Here is a 13,062-nt window from a genome sequence, read left to right on the forward strand (position 1 = left end):
TGAAATTTGATGAATAAATTCTTGAGAAATTAAATACTCCACCATTTCATAAAAATAATAGGAAAAAAATGAATTCTACGGACCATCTCGGATGCAACAGACATAAAATTTACGGACATTTATCAAACAACCGATCATAAAATTTTGTCAAAAAACTAACCGGAACCGAACCGATCTCTAGTTCGGTTATTTAATTAACCGACTCGGTTAGAACCAGTCGGTTATCGGTTATAACCGAACTAACCGAATTGCTTAAAACAATACACAAAATTCTTCTATTTTGATAAAGCTTTAAAGTAAATTACAATTTCTTCTATTATTAACTAAAAGTATAATAATTATTAAAATTGTTTATGGTTTTAATTTTTAACTTTTCATCTATTATTATTATTATTATTATTATTATTATTATTATTATTATTATTATTATTATTATTATTATTATTATCATTATCATTATCATTATCATTATCATTATTATTATTCTATTTACAAGTAATACATAAATTGCTTAGACACATTAAAATACTTAAACTTTACATGATCTATAATTTAAAAACTTTTCTCCAATAATAAGTGAAGGGCTATTCTATTTTTGAAATAGTAATGCTTAAGCACTTTATTGACTTTGAGTTAGAAATTTATAAGTAGTATAATACTATAATTGATAGTGAAACAAATTGAAATGGACTTTTTTGACATTGCAATACGAGACTTTGACAAAATTTAGATATAATCGGTTATAACCGATAACCGACTTGGAGAAAAAACATATAACCGGTACCGAACCGATAACCGACCGGTTTCGGTTCGGTTCTCGGTTAACCAATTAACCGAAAACCGTTTACCCACCCCTAACTGGGTCGATACGGTATATTGTACCAAAAATTATGTATCGTTATCGTATCGAAAATATCAATATAAACGAATTTCATATCATTGCCGTATCGAAAGTTTCGGTATACCGGATTTCGGTATACCGAAATTTTGGTATGGATAATAACTATACCGTTATCGTATCGAAATTTCGGTATATCGTACCGAACTTTGGTATACCATTGAATGATATATCAAAATTAAATGGAATTTCATATGTTTTGAAGTATCTAAAAGCGCAAGCACAAGAGACGCAATTGACGTTTTTGGTATAGTAAAATTTATACTCCTACTACCTTTACAAGATCCCAATTTTCTTTTGGAAATTATATAGTTAATTTTGTTTGAATTTTTTTCTCTTCTTTTTCTTATAGAACCCACCTTCCACCAACATTTTCTCCTCACTTTCTACTACATTTCTTAAAAATCATGTCCTATCAAACTTGACTTGTATTAGTGAACTGAGGGAGGAACATTTAAAAGTTGAAGTATATGCAGATGACGTAACCACTTTTATGCTTAATTATCTCTAGGTTATTTTTCTATGCATTCAAAGTACCAAGTTACAAAAAAATGGCAGGGACTTCTAACATTAAGTACTCCATTTATATACTGTATGAATAAACTGCATAAATTTGAGAAGTAAAAGTGACATTAAAACACTGGTGAAACAATAGGAAACAATTGAAATAGAAAAAAGAAAGCTCTTCGGAATGGGAGATTCTATTCTTACACAACAACCAATCATTGAACTTAATATTAAGATGATACTACAAATTTCGTATCCCTCTTGGTTGTGTGAAATCAGGTTCTATCTCGGCTCTCCAGCCCAAAAAATCCACAGCCATTTACCGGACGCAGTAAACTCTTCATGTCTCGGACTGATCATCGTTTTCCTCGGGCAGCCCAAATACTCTAAGGTTTCTATTCATCGACCCAACAGCCACGTATTTTGCATCAGGGCCAAACTTGACACTTAATATTTTGCCTGTACCCGTGTAGTGAGTGATATAAGAACCAACAGTTTGAGCAAGTGAAAAGCTAAGATACAGCTAATCTTTGTAGTGCAAACTGCAAAGTCACTGGCAAAGCATCATTATCATCAAGGATGAGGAATATACCTGTGCCGGACAAGTCAGGGAATGTTTTTATGCAATTCCATTTACATTTGTCTCTCTTAACATAATAGACTCTGTCTGTTGCAACTTCATAGACTCTGTAATATTACCATGAATGAAATGGATCATTCACAATCACCGAAAGAGAAAAAACTAATTATTGTTATCACCTAAAGATCTTCAAATATATGTATACCACTAGATTGAAAAACTTCAGAAAAATGGAAGAAAACAAAATATCTCTGATATACTCAGTTATACTAAAGAAGGAGAAGTTTACAAGTGGCAGTTGTGTAATTTTTTTACTTTATTCTTTAATTGGTGGTGGTGGATGGGGTGGGCGAATTCAACATGTTAAGTGGAGCCAAATAGTGGTAGTTCAGTACCTGATGTCTGATCCTCCTAGAGCAAGGTAACTTCCACTATGGTCGAACTCCACTGCAAAATCAGAAGGTCTCAGGGTGAGGAATGAGAGAATACTAATAAACCTCTGAATTATGCATATGTTGATCCACATGCAGAACCATCAATCAATATATATTGAGTCAGGATACAAAAATAACCTGAATGTGTAGGCGTATTCTCATCATAAGGGGAAAAAGTCCTAAAGTTCGTGCTCAACCGCATATCCCAAAGCCTAACTCCATCATGTGCTGCAGTCTGAAAGTTCGAACATGATATTGATGGCATAAAAAACTTGGATGTCACTTTCTATGAAAGGAAAACCTACCGCCAGGAAATAACCATTCTCTGAAAATGAAATGGCTGTTACAGCCCCTTTATGCCCCTTCAAGAATCTAATAATTGACTGCTCATTGCCAATGACGATTAGATTAATCACAATATCAAAAAAAAAAAAAATCCAGATAGATAGAAAATTTATGTAAATGAATCTGCTACATCCCAAATCATACTAAGCCCTCTAGATGTACCCGTTCCAAGGAAGTGACCATCAGGATGAAAGGCTGCAGATGTGTATCCCCCAGCAGATCTTGTTGGATCTCCTACCTGCAAAGACCATACAGCACAAGTCAGAAGTAAAATTCTCGCCAGAACAGATGTAAAATTGAAAGGCAGAGAAATAAACATATTTGGTTCCTTTATGTGTCCGTGGTCTGTACCCGAGTGAGACAAGAACCTGAAGAAAGTTCATAGAAGCACCAAGTGCTATCAAGAGAAGCAGTGACGAAGTATTTATTGGTTGCATGGACTGTAACAGCTTGCACCTGTCACACAAATGTATTAAGCAAAGCTAAATCAAGAGTGTGAGGAATGAGAAGCCATGAATCAAATTGTATCAGATTTAAAATTCACTAACCAGCATTCAAGTTAATTACCTCAGCAGTATGATCCTCAAAAATGTGGCAACAGTCAAAATCTCCACCTTCAGAACCTCTCCATACACGAACTGACTGCAATGAGTAGAATGATATGATGTTGCAGAATAAACAAATATAACTGGCAGAATGCTAAAAAGGAGTTAGTAAAGCCATATAGCTCACAAGCACTCCATTGTTCCAAACTATCACAAAACACTCAATTTCCGCGTGTCAGTTTTACATAAAAGAACCTAATTCGACCAAAAGCTGTTACAAAAAATAATGGATAACAGAGTTCATGCCTAACAAGAAAAGGTTCCCACAGAAGAAGTGATTATTAGTGCTCTCTCCCACAGTATTTGACATACTTTCAAATCATTATTATGATAACAATAATTATAAGAGCAAATAGTAATGTTAAGTCACCTAAAAGGGGAGAAGTTTGCATCAAATGCTCAGAGAAAGTTAGCAACTAACAACTAACAAAACACAGAGTAAAAGAGATTTAAAATGGGCTGAAATCATGGTTGCTATTACCTTATCAGCAGAGCCAGTAACCACTAATTCACCTTCTGCAGCAAATTTGACGCTTGTAACCTAGAGAAGAACTAAACAATGTTTTTGAAAGAGTCCAAACAAGTTTAAACAGAGGGAGATCAAAAAACAAAACATGAAGAACAAGACAATGTTCAGTGCCAACCTCCTTTGAGTGGCCACTGAGAGTAGATACTACTTGGCCTGATGATCTATCAAAAACTACAGCATTCGAGTCTGCCCCAGCAGTGGCAATGAGATCCTAAGAGAAACATCCAGAAGAAGTTGCAAAATGTCTTCATATCAAGAATTCGAATAAATAATAAAACATGTAATGAAAAATATATACCTACTAATATCATAAAGGAAAATTGCAGAGTACTAATCAACAACATATGCTATGGATATAGCAAAGTTTGGCAATAACATAAAAAGCCAACAGCTCTACAATAATCCGAGGAAATCCATGACAGAAAGATCTAAATAGAAAGTGAAGTTTCCATACCTTAGAGAACAAGATGTCCATCGACAAAATCCCAGGTTTGTTGGTTTCATGAAGAGGATTTACGGTAAGTTGAGTGTACCTCTCCACGGTATCAATAGGAGTCACTGTTGATGGTACCTAGCAAAAGAAATAAAAAAACACATATCGATTAAAGAACATCATATTATCATATACACATCTATGATAGAACATCAAAAACAGGAGTTCCTGAAAAAAAACATATATAGATTCAAGGCCACTCTATTTGACAAGAGGCGCAAGACTAGAGTAACCTCTCGCCATTTCCTTTCTCTTGAAAGGGCAGAACTACAATCTGTAAGCTCGGAAATAATGCTACTTGAGACTCCTTGGTGAATCCTTTTCCCATCGGGACCCACCTCACTGTCCTCGATTGCTACATGCACGATAGATAATCTAATAAACCGACACAAGAACTCAAACACAGAATGAACATGAATCTGAGAAATCAAGAACCACTTTTCCCTTTGGCAGGTAAAATATCATCAATTGTCATAGGCTCTCTAGTCATGGGACATTCTCCAAAGTCCTGAACAAATTCAAAAAGAAGAAAGAATTGAAAAAAAGCAATGAGACAGAAGAAAATCAAAAATAGTGTATTCCATCACTAACAGATTTATTAACATAATCTAGACATTTCTCCAGCAGTGTGAAAGATTGAAAAACAAAAATCCTATGCAGGTTAAATTAAATGATTATCCAAGTATTCCTTAAGGAGCTAAATATTGAAGAATAGAAATGCCACAATAATTAAAAAATAAAAATAAAGAAAAAAACGAACCAAGACATGGCGCTCGATTAAGCGCTTCTCAAAGGGGAAACCGGATTTTGTGATAACAGGTTCCTCCGGCACCCTGCCAGAAACTGCGAACGAAATGCATACGTAAAATTACAAAATACATGCAACGTAGAGGAAGGTGATGGTTGCGAGAACGAAAATGGTGGTTTACTTGAACATCTCATGGCTGATGCTGATTTGTTCTGGATGCGCTAGAATATTTTATGTACAATATCATTTACTTGATTCATTCTCAAAACATCAGAATAAAAAAGTGTATATATATTGGTATGTATTTTATGCTAATATTTTATGTACAATATTATTATTTATACCTCCTACACTAATACATTGTAGAATATTTTATGTACAACAATAGTCTATCATTATTTATATCGTCTACACAATTTTAATATATTTTGTGTACAACATCATGCTATTAATACCATTGTTTATATCTCACATATAATTTAATTTTGTATTGGTGTGGAAACTTACATTGGATCAAGTTCTATGTGCATACTATAAAACAAACGTTGCTCGAATAGAAACTCCACTTGATAAAACTAAGTAGATTCTTCTTCAATGTATGTGATCGTAGATGTGCATAATGAACTCGATGCATTGTCGATTTTTCAAATCTTTAATACTATCATATATTACTCTCTAGTTAACCATCCTTAAAAATCTCCAAAAATCCTTAAAAAAACGCAATTTTACAAGAATTCTAATGAAATCTCAATCGCAAATGTTTGGATGAAGAAATTTGCATGAAAATGTAATATGTATATATATATATATTTAAAACTACCTACAACTTAATGTTCTTCGTTTAATTATTATAATGCTCTAAGTAATACTCCCTCCGTCTCGCTTTAGAGTGTCCACTATAGTTGGTCGGGCCAAGCCACGAAGTGTGGCCAGGCCACAAAATCGTGGTCGGGCCACCAATGCCCATGTTTCCCACTATAGTGGACATGGCCAAGCCATAAAAAAATTTATTTTTTCCATTTTATTTATATTTTAATTTTACTATAATAAAAATTGTTAGACTATAATAATTAAATAAAATGCATAATTTAATGAAAACTAAATTGAAAATCAAATCTCCATTGTATTATAGAACGGGGTAAAATTATACAACGAAAATTGTTTTAGAACACTCAAACAAAAACTAAAAAAAACACCGCCATCGCCGACTATTCGGTGTCATCATCAGAATCCGCCGCTTCATCTTCACCCGTTGCATCATCACCGCCAACGCCATCACCATCAACGCCATAACCAGGATCGTCTCCGCCTTGCATTTCACAAAAATTCAAATTGAAGGGAATAGGGTAAATTGTGTGTGAGAGTAGAGTAAAAATAACATTTGAATTTTAGGTATATATAGAAAAATTTTCGAAAATTTAAAAAAATAAATAAACAAAAAATCAGAAATAGGGGGAGCCGCGGCAATAGGAGGGCCGCGGCCAGGCCACGATCGTGGCGCTCCCGTGGGCACCCCCCCCCCTGCCACGGCCGCCCATCCCCGTCACTATAGGGAGCCGCGGCTCGCGGCTCTGGCGTGGCCCGGCCGCGGCTCCACTATAGTGGATGCTCTTAGGAGTCCCGGTTGAGTTGGCACATGTTTTAAGAAAAAAATGTTTGAGTGTGTAATAATTAAATATTGTAGTGGATGTTGGGACTCACTTTTACTTGAGTATCCAATAAATAAATGTTGTAGTGGATGTCGGGACCCACTTTTAACACTTTGTAGGCATTTTTTATTAGTTTATCTCAACCGGGACTCCTAAAGCAGGACGCCCAAAATTGATCAACCGAGACTCCTAAAGCGGGACGGAGGGAGTAATGACTTAAGTGAAATGTATATGATGCCAAAAAATATATATAATGATTAAATGTGTTTACCAAATTTGCAAGCAATTGTGGTTTAGTGTATTTATTGAATGATCGAAAATAATTTTTTCATCGAAACTCACCCAAAACTCCAAAATTAGTATGATATTGTCTGCTTTGAGCTAAGTCTTCACGGTTTTGCCTATAGGTTGCTCCCCAATATGCCTCATACTAATTGAATTTGGGTAATATTTATATATTGTTTGCAACTTTACTCATTCATCGTTGTGAGTTTATTTCATCCTAATAAAACCAAAGTATAAATTTATTTCGTAGGAGATTGTTGAAACTAATCAAGAGAGATAAAGTTTCCATTAGTTCATCGCTTGGTTGAATGAAAATTTGGTGACACGCAATGAAAGGACTCTCTATTCGTTCATGTTTCTAACGAATGAATATTGAAACGTTTTCAAAATACGAATGTCCTGCATAGTTAACAGAGTGGTATTAATACTTGAATTGTGTTATAGCATATCATTTACTCTTTTATTACAAAAAACATATACTATATCAGAGCATTACATTTAATTTATGATCGTTTTCATTCTCGTCCTCTTCCGAAGATTTTGGTTGTAAGAATGGTATTACTACTTGAATTGTGTTATAGTATATCATTTACTCTTTTATTACAAAAAACATATACTATATAGGAGCATTGCATTTAATTTATGATCGTTTTCATTCTCACCCTCTCCCGAAGATTTGGTTGTAAGAAACGCGTATGGACAACCAATAAAATCGATTTGACTAGTTGTCCCACCAAACTATATACTATAAGGGTCCGTTTGATAAGCTAGTAAAGCCAAGATATAGATATATATCCATTCATTTCTAAATGTTTGGTATCCTATTTACACTATCCCAAAGCCCGTGTTATTGACTATGGCCCATCTTGGCCCGGCAGATATAGCCTCAAAATGTGCAGATATGTATCTTACCAATTTGGTGGGATACTATTCCTACCTCAATTTATGAATCCAGATAAAATAAAAAATCTCCCCTATACCCTTCTACCGTCATCTTCTATTCAAAACAAATTCTCTACGCTAGGGCAATCCTCCATTCACAACAATCCTTCATGGTTGACGCTAGGGCATCGATTTGATTAGAATTTCATCTCTTCCATTCACAACAATCCTCCATGGTTGACGCTAGGGCATCGATTTGAGTAGAATTTCATCTGCAAGGGTTTCTTCTGGTCAGGTATTCCTTTTCCGTTTTTTCTCTATTTTTCTATGATCTTTTCCTAATTTTGGGGATTAGGGCTCGCTGGATTGAAGAACCACAGTGACGAGGTAGTAATTAGTTATTTCCTATTCAATTTCTCTTTTTCTGTACTTTGATCGTTGTAGTTTCGATTTAAATGTGGATTAGGGTTCATCTGTTCAATTGATTGGTTTTAGCTTTCACTACCTTATTTCAATTTTAAAATTTTAGCCTATTTGTGTTTATGATCAAAGGATGGCTCTCAGTGATATTGATATTGCTCTAAATCGACTTAATCAATCAAACTGAAGTCTTTAAATAATTTTGATACAATGTTTCTACCCCCAATTCAATGTAATTGATGAGTTTCAAATATATTTGTTGTCTATTGTGATTGAATTTATCTGTCCCCAATTGAATAGATATAAATCGTGTGATTGAATTGTTCTGGCCACAATTCCATATTCTGCCTCCTGATGTTAGCCAAAAAAAAAAGCTTTTTATAGTGAATTTATCTGGCCACATCTAGCATAGAACACAAGATTTTATTTGACAGATTATTGGATTGTTTGTAAATTTTGTCAACGTTTGCCTTATATGTTTGGGTGTTTGAATCATTTGTAACTGAATTGTTGTGTAATATATAATCATATTATTTTTTTTTATCAGATCACAAGATCACAGTGTTATGGAGACTCGTAAATTATCCGATGCATCAATTGCCTTAATACTTGAGGACATTATGCACAACTACAAGTTCGAAACAATGTGTATTCTTTACCTAATAGCTGCAAGGACTCGTAGCAGAGCGCGTAGTCGACGAGCAGCGGCTAGACAACCATTCACCATAATAAGTCGGATGCCAAATCAGGTTAATCACATGGATAGGTTAGTAGGAGCCACAGATGTCGATTGTGTGAACAACCTCCGAATGGACCGTAACACATTTGGGAGGTTATGTTAGACATATAGGAGGTCTTACGGATGGGAAATATGTTGTTGTGGAGGAGCAAGTAGCTATATTCTTAAGTATCTTAGCACACCATAAAAAGAATAGGATTGTTAAATTTGATTTTTTGAGATCGGGACAGACAATATCTCACTATGTACATCGTGTTCTACATGCGATTTTAAAGATGCACACCCTTTTTTTGGTGAAGCCTGACCCAATAACCGACGATTGCCTTGATCCACGATGGAAGTGGTTTAAGGTAACTTTATATATGTTGATTCTAGCACTTGTTAAACCAATTCAATGCTGCTCACTTTGTTGTCGAAAATTATAGGGTTGTCTGGGAGCCCTTGATGGGACGTATATCAACATGCTTGTGCCTAATGCAGACAAGCCAAGGTATCGGACACGGAAGGGACAAATATCGACAAACACATTGGTGTGTGTGATCGATATATGAGGTTTGTTTATGTTTTACCGGGATGGGAAGGCTCGGCTGCAGATTCTAGAGTACTTCGTGACGCAGTCAATCGGGTTCATGGATTGCGAGTACCAAGAGGTAATTTAACATATCACACACCTAGTGCTCCACACATTGTCGGCTGACATCATTTTTTTAAATATTTGGTCACTTGTGAATTTTGTTTAATTTTATGGCATGAACATAGGGAATTATTACTTGTGCGACAATGGGTACGCAAACTGCGATGGATTCTTGACTCCATACAAAGCTGTACGTTACCATTTAAAGGATTGGGGCCCTATTGCAGAAATGCCTCAGAACCCAAAGGAAATTTTTAACATGAGACACACCAGAGCACGTAATGTGATTGAGAGAGCCTTAGAAGACAAAAATAAGAAGAAATCAACAAAATTTCAGTCATCAAACTCATGTATAGGTAGTTGGCTGCAAGCTATTCAGTTTTGTTGCAGGCAAAGAATACATCCATGACCAATGCACAATCATCACACATCATCACTTGGAGACATGATGAAGATTTTATCCTCTTTATATATAAAAAGAATTTCATAATTTTTCTTCTCTAGAAGAGATAATATTTTTCTTCTATTAGCTATACATAAAATTTTCAATTAACTGCAATTCACCATAACTTGCACAAAAACACTACCCAATCACGTACAACTATTGGATTTACTGAAAGAAAATGATATAAAGAAGAATGTATGAATGGTAAGGAAAAATAAGCAAACACAAAATAGATAATGATTCAAAATACGTTTCCAAGTTCAAAAAAACATCACAAAAAAAGTACACCATATGCAAAAATTGAAATTGGTTCAAAACACATTACTAAATTCAAAACATCTTAAAAAAAGGCTTCTTAGTCTATTATTTCTCCAATAAAAAACATGAAATCATTTTGGCGAGAGCTGCTCCAACACCATTTGCACATACTCCTTCTTTGCTATCTCACGCAGCCCCATGAAAAAGTCGAGGCGTTCCACCTTATCCAGAATAAAGCCACACACGGCAAACTGTTGCCTAATTGTTAGGCCCGGCACAACTTCAACAAGATCGAACACTTCTTTTCGAGCTTTGGTGAGGTCAAACTCATATCCGATACGAGAAGCCAAGCATTGAAGACGATCATTGGTAGCGTCATGCATTTTTCCAAGCATATCAACGAGACCATCATCCATTTCTCCCAGAGCCTTGCGCTTCTTTGTCTTTGTCGATGTATTCTGCGTTATTATTTCACCCACGTCATTAAATACACCTTCTGAGTCAGCAATAGGAGACTGCTGGTCGAGCACTTGGTTGGGCATGAAGAAATCTCCGAAGCCTGCATTATAGTTATTACCTTCGCCAAGCCCCCCGAGGTTCTCTTGTGAGCATATGTTGTTTACTGCATCCATTATGTCCTCCGTGCCTTCCCCGTTGGCTCGATCCTTACCAAAAATCTCCTTCCAGTCGTCAAAGTAGGGCCATGATTTGGCACGCATGAACTTTGCATTTCCATCTTTCTGCAAAAAAATAAATTAAGAAAATTTAGCATCAATTATCAAACCTTCACAATCAATAAAGAAAAAGTTTTATCAGCAATAAAACTAAGTAAAGAAGATTTGAGAATGATAAATTACTTTTTCTCGGAGAAACGGTTTTAATCTGAATGAAGACCACAAAATTGACTGTGATGACCAACAGTGGGCAGAAATTGTGAAGGTATGCCTGTGTATAGAAACTGAATTGTGTAGCAATAATCTATAGTACGTGGCTTGATTAATTTTCTTTTATTTGAGAAGGGAAAGAAGTAAACATAAATTTTGCCAATTTTTATTCACCATGACTAGGACGTGGCTTGATTAATTTTCTTTTCTCCGAGAAAAAGTAATTTATCATTCTCAAATTTCTTTACTTAGTTTTATTGCTGATAAAACTTTTTCTTTAGTGATTGTGAAGGTATGATAATTGATGCTAAATTTTCTTAATTTATTTTTTTACAGAAAGATGGAAATGCAAAGTTCATGCGTGCCAAATCATGGCCCTACTTTGACGACTGGAAGGAGATTTTTGGTAAGGATCGAGCCAACGGGGAAGGCGCGGAGGACATAATGGATGCAGTAAACAACATATGCTCACAAGAGAACCTCCGGGGGCTTGGCGAAGGTAATAACTATAATGCAGGCTTCGGAGATTTCTTCATGCCCAACCAAGTGCTCGACCAGCAGTCTCCTATTGCTGACTCAGAAGGTGTATTTAATGACGTGGGTGAAACAATAACGCAGAATACATCGACAAAGACAAAGAAGCGCAAGGCTCTGGGAGAAATGGATGATGGTCTCGTTGATATGCTTGGAAAAATGCATGACGCTACCAATGATCGTCTTCAATGCTTGGCTTCTCGTATCGGATATGAGTTTGACCTCACCAAAGCTCGAAAAGAAGTGTTCGATCTTGTTGAAGTTGTGCCGGGCCTAACAATTAGGCAACAGTTTGCCGTGTGTGGCTTTATTCTGGATAAGGTGGAACGCCTCGACTTTTTCATGGGGCTGCGTGAGATAGCAAAGAAGGAGTATGTGCAAATGGTGTTGGAGCAGCTCTCGCCAAAATGATTTCATGTTTTTTATTGGAGAATAATAGACTAAGAAGCCTTTTTTTAAGATGTTTTGAATTTAGTAATGTGTTTTGAACCAATTTCAATTTTTGCATATGGTGTACTTTTTTTGTGATGTTTTTTTGAACTTGGAAACGTATTTTGAATCATTATCTATTTTGTGTTTGCTTATTTTTCCTTACCATTCATACATTCTTCTTTATATCATTTTCTTTCAGTAAATCCAATAGTTGTACGTGATTGGGTAGTGTTTTTGTGCAAGTTATGGTGAATTGCAGTTAATTGAAAATTTTATGTATAGCTAATAGAAGAAAAATATTATCTCTTCTAGAGAAGAAAAATTATGAAATTCTTTTTATATATAAAGAGGATAAAATCTTCATCATGTCTCCAAGTGATGATGTGTGATGATTGTGCATTGGTCATGGATGTATTCTTTGCCTGCAACAAAACTGAATAGCTTGCAGCCAACTACCTATACATGAGTTTGATGACTGAAATTTTGTTGATTTCTTCTTATTTTTGTCTTCTTTGCTAGCTAGTCGGTTTTCATTTTCCCCACATCATTTATAACTTTTGAACATTTATTCCAATTCTCTGTTGCCTTTATTGTATAATCAACATTTGGAGATTTTTACTGAATATTAGTAACATCAAGGCTTTTGATTCTTAGTAAAACAGAGATTTTTCTGAGAGCAGAGCTCTTAGGTAAACCTCACCCTAGCATTTAAGGTAAAACTCACCCTACCATCAGGCAAACACACAAGACAGCAACGACCA

At 35.3% G+C, this 13,062-nt stretch overlaps 1 protein-coding gene and 1 long non-coding RNA gene across 3 annotated transcripts; one reads left to right on the forward strand and one right to left on the reverse strand.

Annotated features, from left to right (window-relative positions):
- Window positions 1–1,598: 1,598 nt before the first annotated feature.
- Window positions 1,599–6,455, reverse strand: LOC125200142 (pre-mRNA-processing factor 19-like). Its single transcript, XM_048097890.1, has 14 exons — window positions 6,389–6,455; window positions 5,152–5,234; window positions 4,625–4,849; window positions 4,353–4,469; window positions 4,014–4,109; window positions 3,851–3,910; window positions 3,332–3,406; window positions 3,116–3,220; window positions 2,892–3,002; window positions 2,725–2,805; window positions 2,558–2,654; window positions 2,381–2,432; window positions 1,998–2,092; window positions 1,599–1,864 (listed from the first exon to the last, which is right to left on the reverse strand). The coding sequence occupies exons 1-14, from the start codon at window positions 6,453–6,455 to the stop codon at window positions 1,746–1,748; spliced, it is 1,383 nt and encodes a 460-aa protein (XP_047953847.1). The 3' UTR covers window positions 1,599–1,745.
- Window positions 6,456–8,092: 1,637 nt separating this feature from the next.
- On the forward strand, window positions 8,093–10,040 carry LOC125200139. 2 transcript variants are annotated; one of them, XR_007172684.1, is made up of 5 exons: window positions 8,093–8,250; window positions 8,311–8,342; window positions 8,923–9,464; window positions 9,540–9,764; window positions 9,874–10,040. It is a non-coding gene; the product is annotated as an uncharacterized LOC125200139 (long non-coding RNA). The 2 variants fall into 2 exon arrangements; XR_007172683.1 differs by having other exon boundaries at window positions 8,093–8,342.
- Window positions 10,041–13,062: the final 3,022 nt, after the last annotated feature.

The sequence above is a fragment of the Salvia hispanica genome, unplaced genomic scaffold (genome assembly GCF_023119035.1).
Source record: "Salvia hispanica cultivar TCC Black 2014 unplaced genomic scaffold, UniMelb_Shisp_WGS_1.0 HiC_scaffold_825, whole genome shotgun sequence".
Classification (NCBI taxonomy): domain Eukaryota; kingdom Viridiplantae; phylum Streptophyta; class Magnoliopsida; order Lamiales; family Lamiaceae; genus Salvia; species Salvia hispanica.

Excerpts from the sequence above, each read along its gene's own strand:
- LOC125200142 (XM_048097890.1), bottom strand. The coding sequence starts at position 6,455 with ATGCAAGGCGGAGACGATCCTGGTTATGGCGTTGATGGTGATGGCGTT. Across the intron at positions 4,470-4,624 it reads GAGAAAGGAAATGGCGAGAG|GTACCATCAACAGTGACTCC; the intron begins GTTACTCTAGTC and ends TTCTTTTGCTAG. Across the intron at positions 2,433-2,557 it reads GAATACGCCTACACATTCAG|TGGAGTTCGACCATAGTGGA; the intron begins GTTATTTTTGTA and ends CTGATTTTGCAG.